A 24,273-nucleotide genomic window follows, 5' to 3' on the forward strand; every position below is an offset into this window, starting at 1 on the left:
GGCCCTGCCTGTCTTTGCGATCGCATTTCCATCTATGAACCAGCACGAACTCTAAGATCCTCCGGGGAGGCCCTCCACTGTCATAAGCATGGTTGGTGGGGACGAGAGAGAGGGCCTTCTAGGTGGTGGCCCCCCACCTCTGGAACACCCTTCCAAGGGAACTAAGACAAGCCCCATCCCTCCCCTCTATTCGTAAGAGTTTGAAGACTTGGTGGTTTCAACAAATCTTCGAGAGTGACCAGTGCTAGCTCAGGCCAGACACTGTTCGGACACGACCTAGCCCCCTATATATTACCCTGGTCATTCTTCTAACAGGCCCCTGGAAATAGCCTGTCCCAGCTTTTGTCGTTTACCTATTACAGTACTGTACCCAAATGCCGGTCCCATCTTACTTCAATTTGTATCAGTCTTGACCAGCCTTTTTAATTGTCCTGCCCCATTCCTTTTCCATGCCCTAACAAACAGACATGAAGAGCAGGCAGGATTTTTTCTTTTAATATTTAAGTGTTGTTGGGTAACTCCATGCTTATGTTGCTGTTACTGTTACTTTTTTGTTCTGTTGTGACTCTGTATGTTTTGATGTTGTTGCTTGGAAACTGCCTTGAGTCCCCCCCCACCCACCCCTGGGGGAGATAGAACGGTATATAAATAAATTATTATTATTATTATTATTATTATTATTATTATTATTGTCAATTTGCTTCTGACAAGATAAATAAACACTGGACAAGCAGGGGCACTTCCACACAGCCCTATATCCCAGGATATCAAGGCAGAAAATCCCACATTATCTGTAGTTCTCAACCTTCCTAATGCTGTGACCCCTTCATGCAGTTCCTCATGTTGTAGTGACCCCCAACCACAACATTATTTTTGTTACTACTTCAGAACTGTCATTTTGCTAATGTTATGAATCATAATGTAAATATCTGATATGTAGGATGTATTTTCATTCACTGGAACACATTCGGCACAAATACCCAATACGCCCAAATTTGAATACTGGTGGGGTTGGGGGGCGGGATTGATTTTGTCATTTGGGAGTTGTAGTTGCTGGGATTTATAGTTCATTTAAATTCAAAGAGCATTCTGAACTCCACCAATGATGCAATTGAACCAGACTTGGCAGAAATAACTCCTATGACCAACAGAAAATACTGGAAGGGTTTGGTGGGCATTGACCTTGAGTTTGGGAGCTGTAGTTCATCTACATCCAGAGAGCACTGTGAACTCAAACAATGATGGATCTGGACCAAACTTGGCACACATACTCAATATGCTCAAATATGAGCACTGGTGGAGTTTGGGGAAAATAGACCTTGACATTTGGGAGGTGTAGTTGCTGGGATTTATCATTCACCTCCAATAAAAGAGCATTCTGAAGCCCACCAAAGATACAATTTGGCCAAACTTCCCACACAGAACCCCTATGACCAACAGAATATACTGTTGTTTTCTGATGGTCTTTGGCGACCCCTCTGACACCCCCCTACGACCCACCTAGGGTTCCCGACCCCCAGGTTGAGAAACACTGGATTATGGTCTCAGAAAACCCAATTCAAAGCAGATATTGTGGGTTTTTCTGCCATAATATCCTGGGCTATAGGGCTGTGTGGAAGGGTCCCAGGAGACATCCATTGTAACTTTTTTTTTGTCGTGTCAGGAGCGACTTGAGAAACTGCAAGTCGCTTCTGGTGTGAGAGAATTGGCTGTCTGCAAGGACATTGCCCAGGGGACCCCCGGTTGTTTTGATGTTTTAACATCCTTGTGGGAGGTTTCTCTCATGTCCCCGCATGAGGAGCTGGAACTGATAGAGGGAACTCATCCGCGCTCTCCCCGGATTCGAACCTTCAGTCCTGCTGGCACAGGGGTTTAACCCCACTGTGCCACCGTGGTACATTGTAACTGTACTAAGCAGGCCATAGCCAGGATTTTGATTCGGGGGGGAGGGGGGGCGGCTGAGTTTGTTTTGGGGGGGGGGGCTGAGGATCTACCCTACCAAACCTTTTGTATCGTTATCCCAATAGCCCCATGCATATGAGATATACTGAGCATGGTGATCAGATCATGATATGAATAAATGTAACAGTTTAAATAATGTATCAGTATAGACTACTACAACGCTCTCTAGGTGGGGTTGCCTTTGAAGACTGCTCGGAAGCTTCAAATGGTCCAGCATTTGGCAGCCAGGTTGCTAACAGGAGCGGCACTCTGGGAGCATACAACTCCTCTGTTGTGCCAGCTCCACTGGCTGCCAGTTTGTACCGGGCACAATTCTAAGTGCTGGCGTTAGCCTATAAAGCCCTAAACGGTTCTGGCCCTACTTACCTCTCCGAATGCATCTCCTCCTATGAACCAACTAGGACATTAAGATCATCTGGGGAGGCCCTGCTCTCGGTCCCGCCTGCATCACAGGTGTGCCTGGCGGGGACGAGAGACAGGGCCTTCTCAGTGGTGGTCACTCGGCTGTGGAACGCCCTTCCTACAGATATCAGATCGGCCCCCTCCCTGTTGGCGTTTCGGAGGAAAGTTCGAACAAGCATTCGATTAAGCAGTGTAATTAAATATAGGAATATGGAATAATGGACGAGATTGGATTCTAGATTTTACTGATGAGACACTAATTGTTATATTGGTGTTTAATCGTTGATGATGCTACTGTTTTTAATTGTCCCATATTCGTTTTGTGATGTTTTTGCATTGAATTTTGCTGTTGTTAACTGCTTTGAGTTGCCTGGGGGCTGAGAAAAGTGGTATATAAATGAAGTAAATAAATAAATAATAATAAATCAGTAAGGCCTTCTTGTGGACACCCTGAGAATTTTGGGGAGGGGGGGCTGAAGCCCCTCAAGCCCCTCCCCCCCCCCCCACCGCTACATGCCTGGTACCAAGGTAATATTACCAAGATAATATTTAATCACCTCATATAAAGAACCATATAAATCACTAGCCATACCTGCCACGCGTTGCTGTGGCCCACATGGCGGTTCTGTGTGGGAGGTTTGGCCCAATTCTATTGTTGGTGGGGTTCAGAATGCTCTGTGATTGTAAGTGAACTATAAATCCCAGCAACTATAACTCCCAAATGTCAAGATTCTATTTGCCCCCAACTCCACCAGTGTTCACATCTGGACATATTGAGTATTCTTGTACAATTTGGTCCAGATCCATCATTGTTTGAGTCCATAGTGCTGCCTGGATGTAGGTGAACTACAACTCCAATACCAAAGGACACTGCCAACCAAACCCTTCCAGTATTTTCTGTTGATCATGGGAGAACTGTGTGCCAAGTTTGGTTCAATTGTATGGTAGGTGGGGTCCAGAATGTTTTTTGATTGTAGGTGAACTATAAATCCCAGCAACTACAACTCCCAAATGACAAAATCATAATTTTTTGAGGGATGGTCACTCCTTGTGTTGTGAGACGTTTTGTTGCCAAATTTGGTGTGATTTCGTTCATTGGTTCTTTTGTTTTTAAGGAACTCATTATGCACAGAGCATTTATAGATCGATAAGATAGATATAGATGCCCTGTTAGGATGCATCTACACCACAGAATTAATGCAGTTTGACCCCACGTTAACTGCCCCCGGTGGCGCAGTGGGTTAAAGCACTGAGCTGCTGAGCTTGTTGATCGAAAGGTCACAGGTTCGATTCCGGGGAGCGGCGTGAGCTTCCGCTGTCAGCCCTAGCTTCTGCCAACCTAGCAGTTCGAAAACATGCGAGTAGATCAATAGGTACCACTCAGGTGGGAAGGTAACGGCGCTCCATGCAGTCATGCCGGCCACATGACCTTGGAGGTGACTACGGACAACGCTGGCTCTTCGGCTTAGAAATGGAGATGAGCACCAACCCCCAGAATCAGACATGACTGGACTTAATATCAGGGGACTACCTTTACCTTTACCTTAACTGCCATAGCACTCTTTGGCAGAGAAGGCACAAGCCCTTGTAAAACGGCCACTCCCATGACTCCATACCATGAAGCCATGGAAGGTAAAGTAGTGTCAAACTGCATTAATTCTATAGTAATGTATGGCATTTCTTGCGATGGCGTTGGATGCACTCTGAGAGTCCTCAATCCAGGGAACGCTCCTGCACCTCGCTGTTTCATCAATCCCATGAGCCATTGCGCCACCCAGTCCGGAAGTACTGCCAAAGCGCTATTTCCGGGATGCTGGCGTCTTGTCGGCTCAGCCGCAGACTCCGTCAGCCAATCCGAAAACAACCTCTCAGTGTGAGAGGCGGGGCCTTTGGCTGGCCGGCCGACTAGGCCTGTTTCTTAGCAGCGGACCGACCTTTGGTTGCCCCTCCGAAGGAAATAGGCGGCAAATGGGCTTCCTTGGAGGAGGCACTGCCGCTCCTCTTCTTCTCCAGGCTCCCCTGAAGGCCTCCGCCGCTGGGCCGGGGGAGAAGGCCGCAGGCACGCACATGGCAACGTTGAGTACGTGAGGAAAGGTGAGTTGGAGAAGAGAGGTAAACTAGGGGGCAAGGGAAGCAAAGTGATGTTTGGAGGGCCTTGTTTGTGTCTCTGTGTGCCTTTGTTGTTATCTTCATAGTTGTGTGCCTGGCGACTTTTGGTGACTCAAAAGGTTTTCTTTGATAATTGAGAAGGTTTTACAGGTTCCATCCTTTAAAATATATTATTTCTTGACAACCTTTCTGAGCTTGGGAAAGGTGGCTTTTTTGGACTGTCATTCCCAGATTCTGGGAATGACAGTCCAAAAAAGCCACCTTTCCCAAGCTCAGGAAGTTCAAACCTGCAGAATTTGGTGGGCAAATAATAATAATAATAATAATAATAATAATAATAATAATACCACCATGTCAACTATTCTAGGACTTCCAAATTCAGACAGACATAGTTCTAGAGCACAATTCTCCTGACCTCACAATCGTGTTAAAAAACAAAGTATGGATTGTCGATGTTGCAATCCCAGGTGACAGCAGGATTGAAGAGAAACAACTGGAAAAGCTGACACGATATGAGGATTTAAACATCGAACTGCAAAGACTCTGGCACAAACCAGTAAAGGTGGTCCCAGTGGTGATCGGCACACTGGGTGCAGTGCCTAAAGTCCTTGGCCTGCACTTAAACACAATCGGTGCTGACAAGATTACCATCTGCCAGCTGCAGAAGGCCACCTTACTGGGATCTGCACACATCATTCGCCGATATAACACACAGTCCTAGACACTTGAGAAGTGTCCGACGTGTGATCCAAATCAACAGCCAGCAGAGTGTCTGCTGTGGACTCATCTTATTGTGTTTCAAATAATAGTAATAATAACTTTATTTTTCTACCCTGCCTCCATCTCCCCGAAAGGATTTGGAGCAGCTTACATGGGGCCATGCCCAGACAACATACAGTTAAAAACGGAACAGCAAAATATAAAACAGTATAAAAGCAACATTATCATAAACTATAAAAGCAAGCATCATAAGCAACAACACAGGTACCTCTAATCTCATTTTTTTGGGGGAGGGGATCAATATGTAAACGACTTAAAGGATAGGCTGGTCAAAAAGGTGGATAGAATGAATAGTAGAATAGAAATAGAGCAGTTGTAACAGGATCATTACAGCTTATATATAATATAATATAATATATAAAACCCGGACCAGATCTTGTTCGCACATGTGCCTTTCAGTCGCCTGCTGACTCATGGCAACCTAATGCATTTTTCATAAGTTTTTCTCTCAGGTGAGGAATATTCAGAGATGGCTTGGCTTGTTCCTTCCTCTGAAATACAGCCTGCGGCATCTGGTAGCCATCTATGTGCTAACTAGGGCCCATCTTGCTTAGCTTCCAAGATCAGCAGGGATCTGATTTATGTATGTATATAGAATAGGGGTTCATCAAGTGTTGTATGTCGCATATTCAGGTGACAGGCAACACCTCCTGGGATGTGCTCTTCTTGTGTCATGGCTTCACATTTTTCCTGATGTATGGTGGCTTTATCATGGGATTTCATGCATAATATTTTCAAGGAAGGAGTGCCTTTACTTTCCTCTGAGGCTGAGAGTTGTGGTAATGTGCCTTCCAAGTTGTTTCTTACTTATGGTGACTCTAAGGGCCCATCCACACAGCCATTATAACACAGAATATCAAGGCAGAAAATCCCACAATATCTGCTTTGAACTGAGTTACCCGAGTCCACGCTGCCATATATTGCAGGTCAAAGCAGATAATATGGGATTTTATTAAGCTGTGTGGAAGGGGCCTAATTTATTTATTTATTTTATTATTTTGGGTATTTATACCCTGCCCTTCTCAACCCCCGGGGGGGGGGGGGGGACTCAGGGCAGTACATATTTGATATCTACAAGTTAACACAATAAAATACATATCAAAATCAATAGTTATGAATAGTTAAAACATAAAAGTAATACAATAAAATCTATTAAAAAGAGAAAGCCAGTCTGGTGGTCATTGACTCACAGAGTTCAGTAGTTGAAGACTCCATTAAACTTATCCATAATCTGTTTCTATAGTAATTGTCTTCATTGAACTTGGAACATATAGCCGGGATTTCTAGGACTGATAGCATAGCTGGATTTACACTGCTTTTAATGTTAGTCGTGCTGAGTCTCCTTATGCAGAGAAAAAGCAGGATATAACTAAATATACTATTAATAATAATGTCAGTGTTAACTCATATAAAACAGTTCAGTGCAGTTCAACAGCATTATATGTGTCTACGCTGACCTTATAATGCAGATTCAACCCGCACTATATGGCAGTGCAGATCCAGCTTATGTGACTTACCCAAGCTCACCCAGTGGGTTTCTATGGCTGACTGTGGAATCAAATCCTTGTCTCCAGAGTCATACTCAAACCACTAGGTCACACTGGCTGAGAAAATAGAACCAATAAAAGGACAGGAGCCTTCTGTGTTTTTCACTCTGTTAATCCTGTATTTGGGGCGGAGGGGCTGTTTATGGGACCTTGGATAAACCTTATTCTGATAAGAACTTTGTGAAATAGAAATGAGGAAGAACACATCACTGTAACCCTTTTGGTTCCGACAGTGGCCAACTAGATAAACCAAAGAAGGACACAGGCAGAATATGTGAGCAATGAATTTCCCCTGTTTCTTCCCTATGTTAGTTATTCAGAGTATGCAGTCCCTGAACACAAGGACACAAACACATTAGGCTGCCAGTTTAAATAGCCTTCATTAAACCTATTCACCATGAATCTATTGGCTTCTAAGAACGCCTATCTAATAATTTACAGAGTTCTTTGTTCCAGCATAGCCACTAACTTAGATTTAGTAGTAGGATGTGTAAGAGTATAACTGAATCTAATCTTATATATTCTGTATGTCTTGAAAAAATATAAGTACATACTGTTTTCAGCTATTTCATGAAGTGATATACTTAGAAAGCCAGCCCCGTGTAGTGTTTTTTTTTTTTTTTGTCATGTCAGGAGTGACTCCTGGTGTGAGAGAATTGGCCGTCTGCAAGGACGTTGCCCAGGAGACGCCTGGATGATTTTGATGTTTTTATCATCCTTGTGGGAGGCTTCTCTCATGTCCCCGCATGAGGAGCTAGAGCTGATAGAGGGAGCTCATCCGCCTCTCCCCGGATTCGAACCTGCGACCTGTCAGTCTTCAGTCCTGCCGGCACAGGGGTTTAACCCACTGCGCCACCGGGGGCTCCACTGGTTTGGGTGTTAGACTAGGATTCTGGAGAACAGCTTTCAATTCCCCACTGAATTCCTTGGACAAGTTGCATCCTCTGAGGCTCAGAAGAAGCCCTAAGAAACATTGTTCTTTGACACAGCATTCAAAAGAAGGTGAAAGCAAACCCCCATTCTGATTATTGGCAAGAAAATGATTTGTTAGTGTCACTTTGGGGTCTCCGAAAGTCAACAAAGTAGCACTTGACACACATTGTGGAAATGAGAAATACTGTGGAGGTTTGCTTATTAAGATTGCAGGATTAGGAGCTTGCAGACAACACATGTCCTAGTTCTGTATAGAGTTGGTACAGCAGTAAGGAGCAAGTTTAATTTCCTGAGTAATGTGGCTAGTAGAGCTGGCTAAAGGAGGTACATCCAGGGCCGTAGCCAGAAAAAAAATTCGGGAGGGGTTGAAATTTGGGGGGGGGGTGTGAAATTTTCGCCGGGGGGGGGGGGGTTGAAACCTGCTTCCTAGCTCACGCTGAATCAAAGAGCACAGCAGGGGCAGAGCAGCCTTCAATAGCCTGCAGCTCCGCCCCTGTCAACCACCTCCCCCAAGTCTGGCCTCCTTAATGAGAGCATTCAACACCCCCCCTCCCCAACTTGGTTGCTTCGCTACATCGGCTATTGCTGCAAGTAATGACAGTGTGAATAAATTGTCAATATTTGCTTGAGATAGTGCTTGCAGTTCTGGAGGGACTCTTAATTTTTTGCATCTCATAGACTTAGCATGGGGATTTGGTTAACCAGTTGAAATTCATGAGTAAACCAGGTTTTTTAAAAATATCTGAAACATTTCGGGGGGTTGGGGGGTTGAACAAGTGTCTTGAAATCTGCACTGTTGTGGAATATTCTTTTGAGAGGAAGTTGTAAAATTAATTGCTTTTTCAAATGGTTTTTCAGATAAACACGCTCAGTAGTTTTAGTGTTCACATACCCTAATTCTCTAGTCCTAATGATTGTTCCATGGTATGCACTACTGCAGAGGCAGTAAACAGAAATGTGAACAAAATCTGGAGCTTTGCCACATAGAGAGATGGTTTATTTTAAGTAAAGCAAATATACTCTGTTACTTTTTCTCCTTCTGTTTGATCAGCCATGGATACTTTGTAGAATCCAGTTTTGCACCTGAAGCACTCAAACTACAACAGTGGTTCTCAACCTGTGAGTCCCCAGGTGTTTTTGCCTACAACTCCCAGAAATCCCAGCCAGTTTTCCAGCTGTTAAGATTCCTGGGAGTTGAAGGCCAAAACATCTGGGGACCCACAGGTTGAGAATCACTGAACTACAAGAAAGGAGATTCCATCTGAACATTAGGAAGAACTTCCTAACTGTGAGAGCCATTCAGCAGTGGAACTGTCTACCCCGGAGTGTGATGGAGACTCCTTCTTTGGAAGCTTTTAAACAGAGGCTGGATGGCCATCTGTCGGGAGTGCTTTGAATGCAGTTTTCCTGCTTCTTGGCAGGGGGTTGGACTGGATGGCCCTCTTCCAATTCTATGATTCTATTATTTTATTTATCGTGTCATCCGCAACCAGAACATTGTTTTACATTTCTAACAGAACAAAACAAACAAACAGATAAAAAAACCCACACATTTTGCAAACTTGGTAGCTGATTAAATGTCCTTTGACCAGTATCTGGCCACTTGGAGTGCCTCTGGTGTTGCCACAAGAAGGTCCTCCATCGTGCATGTGGCAGGGCTCAGGTTGCATTACAGCAGGTGGTCAGTGGTTTGCTCTTCTCCACACTCGCATGTCGAGGATTCAACTTTGTAGCCCCATTTCTTAAGATTGGCTCTGCATCTCATGGTGCCAGAGCGCAGTCTGTTCAGCGCCTTCCAAGTCGCCCAGTCTTCTGTGTGCCCAGAGGGGAGTCTCTCATCTGGTATCACCCACGGATTGAGGTGCTGGGTTTGAGCCTGCCACTTTTGAACTCTTGCTTGCTGAGGTGTCTCTGTAGATCTAAGAAAACTATTTCTTGATTTAAGTCATTGACGTGCTGGCTGATACCCAAACAAGGGATGAGCTGGAGATGTCTCTGCCTTGGTCCTTTCACTATTGGCTGCTACTTCCCGGCGGATGTCAGGTGGTGCAATGCCAGCTAAGCAGTGTAATTTCTCCAGTGGTGTAGGGCGCAGACACCCTGTGATAATGCGGCATGTCTCATTAAGAGCCACATCCACTGTTTTAGTGTGGTGAGATGTGTTCCACACTGGGCATGCGTACTCAGCTGCAGAGTAGCATAGCGCAAGGGCAGATGTCTTCACTGTATCTGGTTGTGATCCCCAGGTTGTGCCAGTCACCTTTTGTATGATATTGTTTCTAGCACCCACTTTTTGTTTGATGTTCAGGCAGTGCTTCTTGTAGGTCAGAGAATGGTCCGGAGTGATTCTAAGTGTTCAATCGGATTGCAACTTTTAGTCACAATCTTTTAAAGGGCTTTTTAACCTATAATCCCCCCCCCCCCCAAAAGCAGCTAAGAAACTGGATTGATGAAGGTCCTACAAGACTTTGCTAGGAAGCCTGCTTTTTCCAGGATTACCCAATAGAAGATTTCATTATGTCTATAGTACAAACAGACACTTTCCAAATGCCAAAGGAATGCCTCATAGATATGTGGCACAATTCCTGAAACTCCATAGAATAATGAGGTACAGCAGACAAGGAGTGTTAAGCTGCAGGCTCATTTCAAAACCTAGCTCAGCTCTAAACTGTATGGATAGCTCTGTCAAATCACTTTTATTGTTTTTAGGCAACCACTTAGGAAAATAAATGGACTATTGACAATAGGAACTTCCTGTTTGATCAGATTAAAACCCTATCTAGCCCCATGCTCTGTTTACACAGTGATCAACAAAATCCCTATGGGAGGGCCATAACAGGGCATCTCCTCATTCATGTTTCAGTCATAAGCGGAGGCAATTATGTGATTTTTTTTAAAAAAAAGTAAAATAGGCAATCTGAGGCTTTCCAGATGTTTTTGATTAGAGCTCCCAGAGGTCCTAGTCAGTATAACAAAGCCCCATGAGAAATGTAATCCAAATTCTTTGAAGGGCAGCAATCTTGCTGTATCTTCAGTGGCTTCTAACAGTAAGTTAGTAACCGGGATTGTGGCGCAGCTGGCTGAGTGTCAACTGCATTAAGATCACTCGGACCAAAAGGTCATGAGTTCGAAGCCAGCCCGGGCTGGAGTGGGTGTCCAGCCATTGTGTAGCCCATTGTCGATCTTTGCAACCCGAAAGACAGTTGCATCTGTCAAGTAGGAAAATAAGGTACCACCTTGTGTGGGAGGCTAAATTTAACTAATTTATGAGGCCATAAAGAAAAAAGACTCCGGGGAATGTGGAATGCGGAAGAACTTCATCGGTGTCGTTGATGGACGATGAAAAGCAGCAGCTCCCCTGGCGGCCAGAAAAAAAGTTAAATAGCCTCGGTGTATTTGTCTGTTAAACGTTGTTTGTCAAACTGGCATTGAATGTTTGCCATATATGTGTTACTGTAATCCGCCCTGAGTCCCCTGCGGGGTGAGAAGGGCAGAATATAAGAACTGTAAATAAATAAATAAATAAATAAGTTAGATAGAGGATTTCAGTATGCAGACAGTGGGGGAAACTGTCGCAGTCTGGTGACAGTATTGGAGTACAGTTCCCATAACCCTCAGACACCATCACCAATGTCCATTGATTGTGAGCTGTGTATCAAACTGGGGAAAGCTGTCATAAAACATGCTATCTTACAGATTCTTATGTAACCTTCATGCCTAAGGTCATCTGCCAGTTTTGCCTTTGCTATAGCACTGAGGGATTTTGTTTACATGATTCTTTCTGATAGGTTGTAGATAAGTGGTTCAGCTGCAGAACAGTGACCTGAAGAAGGGACAAGTAAGATCTGTGGTTCTCTGTTACTTGTGAGGAGTCTACAAACCTCTTCCCATATACTATCAATTTATAATATATTCAGAGTCCCGACCACCTAGTGAAATACTCAAATCTACCCATTTCCAAACTTGCACTCTCAGATGATTATAAGAGTACAACCAAACTTTCAGGATAGCAAAATAACATTTTGGGACAAGATTCAGACAGAAGGGAAAGACAAAGATACCAAGTTTCTCACCATTCGACAACCATCAAATTGCTGTCTTTTGGCCTCGACTCCCCATCTGTAAAATGGGAATAAAGGTCAAGGCTCTGTGATAATTATGGGTTGTACACTAAGCTATTGTGAGGCAGATAAATTAACTTCTGTGTTTATTCTTGACATACTGTAAGTTCACCTATGCAACTAATCATTGACTCAATAGGCTCTCAGTATCCACTGGAATTTGATTCTAAGACCCTCTCCTGTGGATTCCAAAGTCTAGGAATACCCAAGTTCCAGTATATACAGTAGTGTAATATAATGATGTCTCTTATGTAAATGGCAAAATCAAGGTTTGTTTTTTCAAGCTGTGGTTGGTTAAATCCATTGATGCAGAACCTGTGGAGATAGAGGACAAACTGTACATATGTCTCTGGTACTGCTTTTGAAAATGCCTCAAAGGTGCAAGTTTGTATTTTATTTCTTGTGAGTTGTAGATAGGGGAAAAGGTAGAACAAAATTGGGATACAGACAACAGCCTCCGCCTCCACATTGAAGCACACTCAGATTCTGTACTTCTGGTTCATTCTTGCAAAATAAAATGTGTGTGTTCCAGGCTATAGCCCCTGTTCATCAAGAATTAGAGCTGAGCAATAATTTTGAGAAATTCAGATATGAAAACAGAAGAGAGAGCAAATTATGTATATAGCACTTAATATTAGCAGTTCTTATGAATGAAAAAGCAGGAGAAGTAAATAATTTATATAGTTTTTCATACTAATGCTTCACTGTTAGTACTCACTTTCTGCACATTTTCTCAAGAATTTTAAAGTCATCCATGTAATCAATAATTTATGATTAGGGCATTTGTGCAGTGTAGACTGATATAGTCATAACTTCTGCATTGCAGATCTGGAAACAAGGCTGAAAAATTTATCCAGTAACTTCCTCAGGCTGAGCTGAGATCTTCAGTGACGTGCTTGATACAGTTAACACAAACACTACACAAGTTTCTATCACATTCCTTTAGACTATAAAGTTTAGTTCCAAGGAAGTCTCAATTCATGTCGCTCCAATTTACAACATTTCCCATTTCAGAATAGCAAGACTAGAACTTTTCTCCAGAAATACATAAATCTTGTACATAAATCTTATCCACACTGCACAGGCCGTGTGGTGTTTGGACTGGTTTCCTTTTCCTGTCTAGGTTAAAGAAATTATATGGGGCTGAAAGTAACTGGAGTCTTGGTGTTGCTGGGTCTTCTTTGCCTGTTCAGTAGGGGGAGTCTGAGAGGGAGGAAGAACTCAAGTCTTGCCTCCCTTTGGAGGAAGGGATTTCCTTTGCTTAGGTTTTATGCATTAAACCTCTTCAAAATTGAAGGTGGACAGAGTAAGATCACAAACTTGTGGCAGCTTTATCCCTTTGGTTTCCAGTGATACTTTATGAAAATGGCACCCCCATATATATCTGTCTGAATATTTAGAGAACCACTTGTACTGTTAAAAACAGTGTTGCTGAAAAGTGGTGGTCCAGAACTGTTGACTAAAGTCCCTGGCACATTTTCAGAAAAGAAGAAAAAACCCAACAAGCACAGTTATGGTATGGGCATCATAGGAGAAAAATATTATTGTCACACTCCATCAGATAGCTTAAGGTGTTCTGGTTTAAAGAAAAGATCATAGCCTTAAGAATGGAAGTAGTTATACAACTGCAAAGATTGTCCAGGAAATGTATGAGACTTTCTCCCTATCTAATTTGTTGTTAGCTGAATCAGCCATTAAAAAAAGAAAATACGGACTGCCCCACTTATACAATTGATATTGAACCAGATGATTGACTGAATCCTCTCTTGATTATCCTCACTGCCTTAGTAAAGGGGTGGTATACCTGTCTCTGGGCTGTGTTATTGCTACATCTCTCTCTGTGTGGTGAGGTGTTACCTAGGTGCTTCTATGTTAAATGCTTTTGCAAAAGTAACTTTCAGGAAAAGACAAAAGTGCAGTACTTCTCTCTTGGCATATAATTTCTTTTTGGCTTCTTTTTTGAAGTAGCATTTAGTCTGGTATTTTCCATATCTGCACTTTAAAGTATTATAGCATAGACATTGATTTCCCACCTCAGTGAGAATTAGGATTTTGATTCTTATCTTTAAAATGGAAAACGGTTGCTAATCTTTCATTCATCCCCTTGTAAAAAAACTGCTGTGCAGCACCTGCTAATTCCAAAGTACATGTGTGTGCAATGTATTAGTATTAATTCCGCTAGCATATGTGATGCATGCTGACACCTCCAGGTGGGGCTGGGTGTAGTCTGCATTTCAATGTGAAAATGAAGTGTGTCTGTCAGTTACATTTAGTGTTGTGCTTGCAGGAGATAAGAGCTTGCCTGTGTGCTGCCTAATACTGGTCCGCCATAAAGGATTTGAATTGTAGAGGCTGGAAGTACCCTGAGTTTCATATCCTAGATCAATACAGAGCTTGTCGAATTTCTGCTCATTTGTTTGCTTTTGGCATGAAGAAGATTAAATTGGGTGCTCACTCACCCATGGCGAGTAGAAGTTGCTCTTGGATAAGCTGCCAATTATGCCCACCTGCATTCCAGGTGGTGCTGTAATGCTGCCGTAAATGTCTTGAGGTAGTTGGCACTGTACTCAGACATTTCTATACCTTTGTTTTCAATGTCTCCAAGATAAGGAGATAAAGAACTGTATTAGTGGCCGTTGTGTTCATCACGAGAGAAAGAGAGAATGACATAATGCTGCAGCCTTACACAACCGGCCATCTGCATTGCCAGGCTTGACTTTTGTGGATTTGATTAAAATGTTCTCTAAGAATCTGTAGATCCCCTGAGGCAACTCTATAGTCAACTTGCACTTGAAATTGACCATAAATCCTAGTAGAGAACCAAGGGATTCCTAGAGAGAACACCTATCTAGGAATCTCTAGGTCCTGCAGTGCATTTCTTTTCAGCAGTCAGCAAGCATTGACCACAGAATTGTGCTGGAGGACTGGGAGGTTCTTATAGAGATGCTCTCACCAAAAATAAAGTAGCGTTTTTAAATTGAGTTTTTCACTTTCATATGAACCCTTTGTCCATAATCTCAGCGAATGTAGAGAACTAACTGTATACCTTTTTCGAATGCATGTGTGTGTATGTGTGTATTAATTAATATATGTTAAAGAGATGGAGATACACAAGCAGGACAGATACAAAGGAGAGGAGCCCCAGTGCTGAAATAACAGACTGGACACATCACCATAGAAGAAGAGTTCCATTGCTTTTTAGGAATTTTATGGTTTTCAAATTTTTGTGATTTTATTGATGAGATTTTACGCCCTATTAATTGTACTTGTGTCATTGTATTTGTGCTTATGTATTGTTGTCTATGTGTGGTACTTGGTGTGCTTCTCTGAGCCGGCCCAAGTTCCTTTGGGGAGATGGTGGCGAGGTACAAATAAAGATAAAGGTTTATTATTATTATTATTATATTATATAGCAGAGACTATGAGAGATAACAGACGAAAGAAAGGAGAAAGGGGGATGGCTGAGATTAGCTCTAAACTAAATATGGTAGTGGATTGTTTGAAAGCCTTGCACAATCTATTTCACTGTGTTGCTGTGAGAATAATATGAAAACAGTTCTGCACCCTCCCCCTGACTCCACTATAAAGTGCTGTTGGAGGATGACGCTGCAAGAACTGAGAAAATATGGGACAGAGGTGATTTTGCTGCTGCAGAAATGACCGTGAATAAGGAGGCCTGAATGTAGCTTCATTAGGGAGTATAAGAGTTTTCTTCTTGCAGTACAATTAACAGTTTATTCTTATGTAATCAGGTTCTCTGTCCAAAATAATAATAATAAAGGCCAGTTTGGTAATTAATCTAATGATACAGTCCCCTCTGAAATTATGCAACCGGAACAATGTTTGTTCCACACACAATGAGCTGGTAGTTTTTTACTTGTATTTTTGCAAGGCATGAAGTAGTTCCTGCTTATCACATCTTCCTTCCACCATCTGAAATGCTGATTGTATAAGATGTATAAGCAGCTACTCCCCTTTCCTGTGGCTCGGCAGATAATAGTTGTCAGCTAAAACTGGCTGGATGAAAAAGCATCCCAGTTGGGAGTGGTTGCTGCAGAATTGGATAGTGGTCAAAGGGGTTTTGCGCAAAGAACGTGCCAGTACATTTGAGACCATTAAGCCTTGTCTGTGCATAATGTAGGGCAGTTGCCTGTGGCATCCAAATTTGAAGCCAATTTCATGTTGCAGCAGTACAGAACAGACAATGGCGCTTTTCAGAAAACAGATCCTGCACCAACTTATTGTAAAGTTAATCAAACAAACTTAGATCCAGTTTCTTTTGTGAATTAATATATGTGGAACAGTGTTATGATTTTGTATGCAGTTCCTCCCTCTCCATGAATTTCACCATTCACCACTAGTCCACAAAAAACCTTGATATTAGCATGTGATGTTCCATTTCATTATGCCACTGTATGAGATTGTGTATCCATGGGTTTTGGTAACCATAAGAGATTCTGAAAGCAAACACCAGCAGATATCAAGGGCCTACTATATATTAAAAGTGAATGAATAACATGCATTTTAGTGTGTTGTCTTACCCTAGCTATCTGTAACTGACAAAATTGTGACATTTTCTGGAAGAAGCCCAATCGTCTTTCCAAATTCAGATTCAAGTGTTGTGACCATTTTGAAAACAGTATGTAGTCATGCTTTTCAGCCTAGATGAGGAAGTTTATTGTTTAACATCTATATGAAATATCCGGGGGAAGTAATCCAAAGATGCCATGTTAGGTGACACAAATCTATACCTTTGTTTCCAAGGGATTCTGTGGCTTGGAGGCCAGTTTGTAGTGAATTAATCTGAAGCTTAATTTAGTCACAGTGGAGGTAGTCTGAGTCTATTGATCTGGAGATATGAATACAAATGATACAGCTTTGCATTCTATCTAAAGGACCAAATTTATTCCTTGACGGTGTTTCTGGGCTCAGCACAGTGAAAGCATAAATGGGGGTAGTAGAAACCCTCTATTTTCTCATTGGGGGCACATATAGAAGTCCTTCCCAAAAGAGATATGATTGGCTGTATCGTTTTATTAGATTTTAAAGTGTTGTTTTATTAGATTTTAAAAACTCCCTGAGATTTCAGTTGAACACATTTCTTTGGCTACTGGTTATTTTAAGTGGAATTTAACATTAGGCTATGGTTTTGTGAATCTGTTATTAGGATAGAATATATGCTTATTGTAAGCCATGTTTAGGCAGGAGGGATTCTGTTTTATTAAGCAGATAGGATCTGTGTTATAAATATATAAAATAAATGCTCTTTGCTTGCCTTTCTACTTCTGGTCTGCATTCTTCATCTGCAGACTATTTTGTGCATATTGTACATTTGCGTAACAAAGTACTTCCAGGCTTGAGCTCTTAATGGGTTTTTTGGGGTACTGTATATAACCTTTATACTCCTGCTCATTGTTTCTTCCGTATTTATACATGTCTAGAAATTTTAGTTTAAAAATTGACCCAAAAGTCCTGGCATGAGTTATTCATTGGTGAGCAATGAGTACTGTAGCTTAACTCTTAGAAACTATTTCTTCTCTGAATAGAATGGTGAAAGGCAAGAGATTAATTCACCCTCATAGAACCTAAAGAAGCACCGGCCTCCTCTACTCTCTTTGCCATGGCACCTCTTCTGGCCTTTTTAAATTCCTGGGCAGGGAAATGGTGGTGGCATTGCTGCTTTCACTCCTCCACAGACTAAGTCTTGACTTATCCACATATTATGTCAAACTCTATAATTTTGGGCCCCAAAATCTTCCCTCAGTGTATAAAAGGTAAAGATTTCCCCTGACATGAAGTCTAGTTGTATCCAGCTCTGTGGGGTGGTGGTCATCATTTCTAAGCCAAAGAGCCAGCATTGTCCATAAATACCTCTAAAGTCATGTGGCCGGCATGACTGCATGGAGTGCCATAACCTTCCCGCAGAAGTAGTATCTGTTGGTCTACTCACATTTGCATGCTTTCAAACTGCTAGGTTGGCAGAAGCTGGGGCTAACAATGGGAGCTCACCCTGCTCCCTGGATTCAAACCGCCAACCTTTCGATCAGCAAGTTCAGCAGCTCAGCAGTTTAACCCACTGTGCCACCAGGGGACCCCTACACGAGTAGATACAGTAGTCTAATTTTACATGACTGTTTTGAGTCTGAGACTGCTGAAGACATGATTGCTGGTAGCTCTGCAAGACACAAATGTTGTGTTTTACAGGTGAACTGCATAATGGCTGAAAGTGCATCTGTAGGTATGGCGGGCATCACCCCTGTCCAGCAGATGTTGGCATCTGGGACAGGGGCCCTCTTCACCTCTCTGTTTGGTAAGTATCCATTGTTTGTTCTGTGTTTTCTTCTGCACTACTTTGAGTATTGTGGATGCATGTCATAGCATGTATTTATTTTTATTTAGAGAGTTTTTACCCTGCTCTTCAGCCACAAAGGCACTCAGAGTGGCTTGCAAAATATTAATTTGCCCTCACGCTTGCAATCTACATAAAATAAATAACATGTAACACATAGATGAGACATGATGTAGCTCTGTCTTGCTATCTGCCTCCCTCCCTCCCACTCAGTGACTAGTGAAATGGCAGTTGAAGGTAGTGAAGGTGTTCTGACCCAGACATGTAGTCTGAACTTCTATTATGTGACTTTGGTCACATAATATGTCGCCTTGCCATACTACCCAGTCCTACACAGCAGAAATTGTAACCAAACATTTTGATGTTCATTTTTAGTCACACCCTTGGATGTGGTAAAGATCCGACTACAGGCTCAGAGGACACCATTCTCCAAAGGTAGGTTATTATTTTTATTAGCCCACCAAGAGCCAATGGGGAGGAAAATGCTGTTGGCCACGATTAATTCCCTCTGGGTTTACAGAAGGAAGAACAGCAGGAACCTGGATCTTAACTAAAAGCCTTTAGTGTCTTCCTTGATTGAAAGAGCTTTGGAATACAGAACATTCTTTGTACAAATCCTGTCCTTCCTATTAATAAATGTCTGTATGTGTGTATGTCTGTGTAGTAATATCTCAGCATACTATACTGACTGCTTTTCTTGAATATGAAATTCCATGAAATTCAATTGTGAGTGAATATGGACTATGTATGTGCCATGCTGAGCAGAACTGGAGTGCCTTAATTTTGCCTGTATGGTTTGTAACTCTTTTCTTCATGGGACCTGACCCTATTGTGTCAGTTCCTTTGCACATATTAAACACCCGTCTCTTATATTTCTCAATGTCTTATCTAAAAATGGTACCGCCAAACTGTTGAACAACCTTCCTGACTTTGAAATATGCAGTTTCACTTGGCACTGGCTGCTGAATTTCAGGCACATTGCCATAAGAGAAAGGTCTACAAATTTGCTCTTTAAAAGCAACTAAACTAGCCAAATGCATGGAGAAAATTAATCATTGGTACTGTGGTTTTGTTTTTTGTATCACTGCTGAAGGGCTGCTTCCAGCCTCCGACAAAGGTCCTTGTGTCCCCATAGTTACTTGTCCCCCTCCCCACCTATTACTAAGTATGTCCATGTTGTGTCTTTCAGTGTTGTCAGTACAGTCTATACCCTGGAGCATTCAGCAGGCCAAATGTGAGTATTTCAGGTCATTTCCCATCCCAGCTGTTACTACCAGCTTTGTATGGGTGCAGTTCTGATCTATTTACTACTCACACTCCAAAGGAGAGTATTGTAATTCTTTCTCCCTCCTCTCCCATTTCTGCTGTAGAAAAGAAGTTCATATAATCCCTTCTTTGAAATATTTAGTTTTTGTGTCTGTAAAAAAAAAAGCTTTAATATAACATGGCGGCTGAAATAGTAAGTTATTACATTCTGTATTTGAGTTGCTCATAAAGCAGCTTCAACAAGTTAATCCATCAGCCTGTTTCAGTTATGGGGATAATTCTGACTTATTTCAGAATTATTGTAGCCATCTTCATAGGCAAGGATTTTCTGAAAAGAGCTGATATAAGTTCACTCTCCAGAAAAATAAAATGGTCCCTATCTAACCTATATTCTCATGTATACATTTAGAAAATTCAGTCAAAAAAGCAACCTCCCAAAACCTGGACCACAGGTTGCTGTTAGTACTGTACTTTAACTTTTATTTAAAAAGGGAACCACCCCTTTCTCTGAATTGAATAGCAAAAGACAAGAGCTTCTTCTATCCTAGAAGGACCTTAAAAGGCATCACAAAAGAAAAAAATAGGGTGAAAATATATAAAATTTGAGCACTAGTTCTAAATTACAAAGTTAATATTTGGCCATTCAAGAACTTTTGGAACTGGATCTAAGCTAATGAAAGGAACAACTGCATCTTTTCTACCCAGCAGCATCAACAATAATAGGTGGAGGAACAGGGGTTCTTTGGTGAAGCTGTATCTAGTTGTGGTGGAGGTGACAACCTGCTGCTCCTTCTCCTTCTGAGGGTATCTACAATGGCAGTTGCATGGATTAGGGATTTCTGCATCTGGATACTCGCTCTTTGGTTCTAACATAAGTGTTACATTATGTTAGAGAAAAGCATTATCTTACCTACTGCTTTTTCCATAAAGTCTTTGGGAATCTTTCACCTTGGAGTCTTTGACGGACTTGAGATGCATGCAGTTCGAGTTATGTGTACTCTGCTTGCAATTTGCTCCAGTTTGAATTCTTTGATCAGTTATGCAGAATACAGTTGGCACTCATTTGTGAATTTGACTTTTGTGGGTTTGTTTATTCAGGGATTTGATTAATATAGTATCTCTAGGAATCTCTAGTGCTTTCAATGTGACCGTAGTCAACTTCTCACAGATATTGACACAATTTCAGTGAAAGACTAGAACAGTGGTACTCAACCTGGGATCCCCAGATGTTTTTAGCCTGCAACTCCCAGAAATCCCAGCCAGTTTACCAGCTGTTAGGATTTCTGGGAGTTGGGGGCCAAAAACATCTGGGGACCCCAGGTTGAGAACCACTGGACTAGAGATTCCTAGAGAGTTGTTCTCTCAAGGAAAAAAACCCACCTTTTAGGATATGATTTTTCTACTTTCAAAGAGGTTTTGTGCCGCTGATCCCAGCAAATGTGGAAGACCTACTGTAATTTCAAATATGTTTGATTTTTTTAAAGAATCATTCTAGTTCGTAATGTGAAATTTCCAGATTGATCTCTCTTTTTTGCTCCCTTTCTCAGTTGGAAGTGAGGAAAAGGACAAAGAAAGAAACATTTCCATTTAACTCTATAGCCATGCCAGCTAAAATACTTGTTTTTAAAACAAAACTGAGCATATCGGAATGCTATGCGGAGCTAAGTGTCAGGTAGCACAGAAAACACTGCATGTGGTAGAATTGGGTAAAAGTTTTATCCCATGCTCTACATCTAGAGTTTGTGAGTTCTCTCTGTGTTCCTTTATAAATGTTATGATTTTCCTGAACCCTGTGCTCCTTTGAAATGGAATAGGTATGTGTTGAGTGTAATGTATTTGATATTGCCTTTGTGGAATTAAATGCTTAGGATATGATACACAACATAATGTGTTTTGAGCATAAAGAAGTTTGTTTGGATATAGTTCTGGCTTCTTACTACCAGACATGCCTCTGCAGATGGTGGTTGACAGAAGGGCCTCTCCTGAATAGTTCAGGGATATAGCCTAGACCAGTGGTTCTCAACTTGTGGGTCCCCAGGTGTTTTGGTCTACAACTCCCAGAAATCCCAGCCAGCTTACCAGTGAAATGCAATTATCACTTCATATTTAGAAGGGATTTTCCCAAAAATTCAACATTGTATCTTAGGGCTCCTTAACGTGTTCTATTTCTGAGGGCAAAATTAATAAAGTGATACTATATTGTCCCAAAGCCATGTGTGATATTAATTCATTTTGTTTTTCTGTACATTTCTGACAAGATTTTCTGTTAATGTGATCTCTCGGACTCTGCTTAAGAGAATTTCAATATTTCATTACTTCCAGTCTTGCAGCCACTAGCAATATTAAAATCAGTTCTATGTATTCAAGTGTTTTGTTATTTGAGTGTAGGAATAGTGTATCAATCTATGGGTGATGGCCACTTGTTGGCCTGATAGGTGTATTGTGTCCAAATTTGGTGTCAATTCATCCAGTGGTTTTTGAGTTATGTTAATCCCACAAATGAACATTACATTTTTATTTATATAAATCAGAGAGCGAGAGAGAGAGAGAGAGAGAGAACTGCAATATTAAAGATCTGTTTGAAAGAGTCTTTTCAAAATGCAACTCTACAATTCTATACACAGCTGATCACATTAAATACTAATTTGAGTCAGTGGGTCTTACACCCAAAAAAACATGGCATAGGAATTTGACCTAAACACTTAGAAATGGCTGACAGGTACCTGATGTAATGTGAAGAAAGAAGTATAAATATCTATGACCTTCAATTGAGTCATCTAATTATATGTTTATATAATAAATACTTTTAAAATTTAAAATTAAAATGGAATACTGATGTCAACTATGTACTGTATTCAAAATGATTATTTTAATTTGGGTAAAATAGCTTTGTATGACATTGATATCAATATTTTATTCCAATCAACATCTTTTTGTTGTATCTCAAAACCATCCTGCCAACCTCCTTGTATCCCCATCAATTTTCCACACTGAATATCAATTAGTCATTGGTGTATTCTGAGTTCTCTTAAAAATAGCCTCTCGCAGAATTTATTACTGTAAACTAAAGAGAATATAACCAAGAACCATGTAACTGTATGATCTGACATCTTCAGTGCAGGTGTACTAGTTCTAATTCTGGAAATACATTCCCAGTCACAGCAGAAATCTGGATATCCAAGCTCAAGGATTACTCCAGGTCCTCAAACATATCCGGCGGCAGGATATAACCACCCAGCAAAGATTAGATCACTATTCCCTGGTGTACTTTTCAACTGATCAGAAACACTGTGTTGTCCAAATTCATCTTTAGTTTATTAACTGTCATCCAATTTGTTACTGATGGCAAATTTAAAACCAAAAGTACTGGCATCCTAGCAGCCTCGACTTGCAAGCAACAGAGTAGTACCTCTCAAGGAGTAAGCATTCTGTTCTGACTTTTTCTATGTGGCCCATGTCCCTATATTTTTATATCTTTGGCATACCATTCTCCAAAGCCTACCATAACTTATAGAGGGTTTGGATACTATTTTGAGAAAGCACAGGTCATCCCATTTGGAATAAACCTGTAGGTAAACACAGGATTTGGTGTGTTTATTTTGGTGTTAATTTACTTTTCACCTAATTGTTTTGGCCACTGGTGAAAGGAGAATAATATGTACACCAGTGATAGACTTTTGGTCAGGGAAAATAACTTTTATTCCCAAGTTGAGAGAGTATTTTGCTTTAGACCATGCAACAGCTATGGCTGATCTGGATTTGAACTATGACCTATCTCAGGCCGCTCTGTATGTAGAAGGAGTTATGTGTGATACTCAGCCCCTGACCACCAGAAATGCTTCTTTGCTTTGTATGTTTGTCTCTTCTTAGTGTTGATAAGTACATACTCTTCTTAGTGTTTGAGAGAGCATCAACTATTAACTGCACATTTAGAACTTATTCTGCAGTCAAGGCTATAAACTAGATTCTCAAGAGGTCAAATTCTATTTTGAGAAGTGAATTCTTAAGTGGTTCTTATTAGGGCCTATGGGATTTACACAATCATATTTTGGGGACTCAGGGAGGCAACATATGTGGATTTTTTTTTTATAACTGTATATGGCTGGGTAGGGAGTGACCAAGCAAGAACATCTGATGGTGTAAGTTCCCCCTTTCCTGAGCACCATTCTGTTTTATTTTTCCCCTCTTCCCCTTCCACAGGGAAATGCTTCCTTTACTGCAATGGCCTGATGGACCACCTATATGTGTGTCAGAATGGCAATGGCTGCACTGCCTGGTATAAGGCCCCAACTCAATTCACTGGCACTTTGGTAAGAACTTACCTGTTGAAAAACTGAACCATCTGTCAGATAAGAGCCGTGGGAGTTTCATAGTCGCATTGAGTTAGCTATGTAAAGCAGTATGTTAACCTGAGTAGAAATGTGGCCGGATCAGTGTTTTGTAAAGTTACTTTGGGGTGAAGTGGGGGGACAGCAGAGGCCCAAGTCTGCTAGCCAGCATGGCTATGTTGGTTGGAGGGTTCTAGAGGCTATAACAAAGTTTTGCTAATGTCTGGATTTATCATAGTCTGAATGGCCTTTTAAAAAAGTAGAATGGCTTTAGTATTATGTGATAGACCTCCAGATGGCTTGTATGGAATTTGTTACATACATTTGTGTATGTGGCCTAACCTAATGCAATTAATGGCATCCTAATATAAAGTTTAAGCTTCTTGTAAATAAGCTTATGAACATTATTAGCTGAAGAGAGTAATAACCTTTGACCACAGATTTTGAGGAAACTTTATTTTGTGATTAGTGTAGAA

At 41.4% G+C, this 24,273-nt stretch overlaps 1 protein-coding gene across 2 annotated transcripts in view; it reads left to right on the forward strand.

The window, feature by feature from the left end:
* Nucleotides 1-4,169: 4,169 nt before the first annotated feature.
* SLC25A39 (solute carrier family 25 member 39) overlaps nt 4,170-24,273 on the forward strand; it is a 38,643-nt gene continuing 18,539 nt past the window's right edge. The window contains exons 1-5 of one of the 2 annotated variants that reach the window (XM_060781121.2): nt 4,170-4,458; nt 18,059-18,164; nt 18,579-18,638; nt 19,393-19,437; nt 23,670-23,779. In XM_060781121.2, coding sequence (XP_060637104.2) covers nt 18,071-18,164; nt 18,579-18,638; nt 19,393-19,437; nt 23,670-23,779 — 309 coding nt within the window. In that variant the 5' untranslated portion in view covers nt 4,170-4,458; nt 18,059-18,070. The remainder of the gene's footprint in view (nt 4,459-18,058; nt 18,165-18,578; nt 18,639-19,392; nt 19,438-23,669; nt 23,780-24,273) is intronic. The other variant, XM_067470072.1, reaches the window with a different exon arrangement.

This window comes from Anolis sagrei, chromosome 6 (assembly GCF_037176765.1).
Source record: "Anolis sagrei isolate rAnoSag1 chromosome 6, rAnoSag1.mat, whole genome shotgun sequence".
In the NCBI taxonomy this organism is placed as follows: Eukaryota; Metazoa; Chordata; class Lepidosauria; order Squamata; family Dactyloidae; genus Anolis; species Anolis sagrei.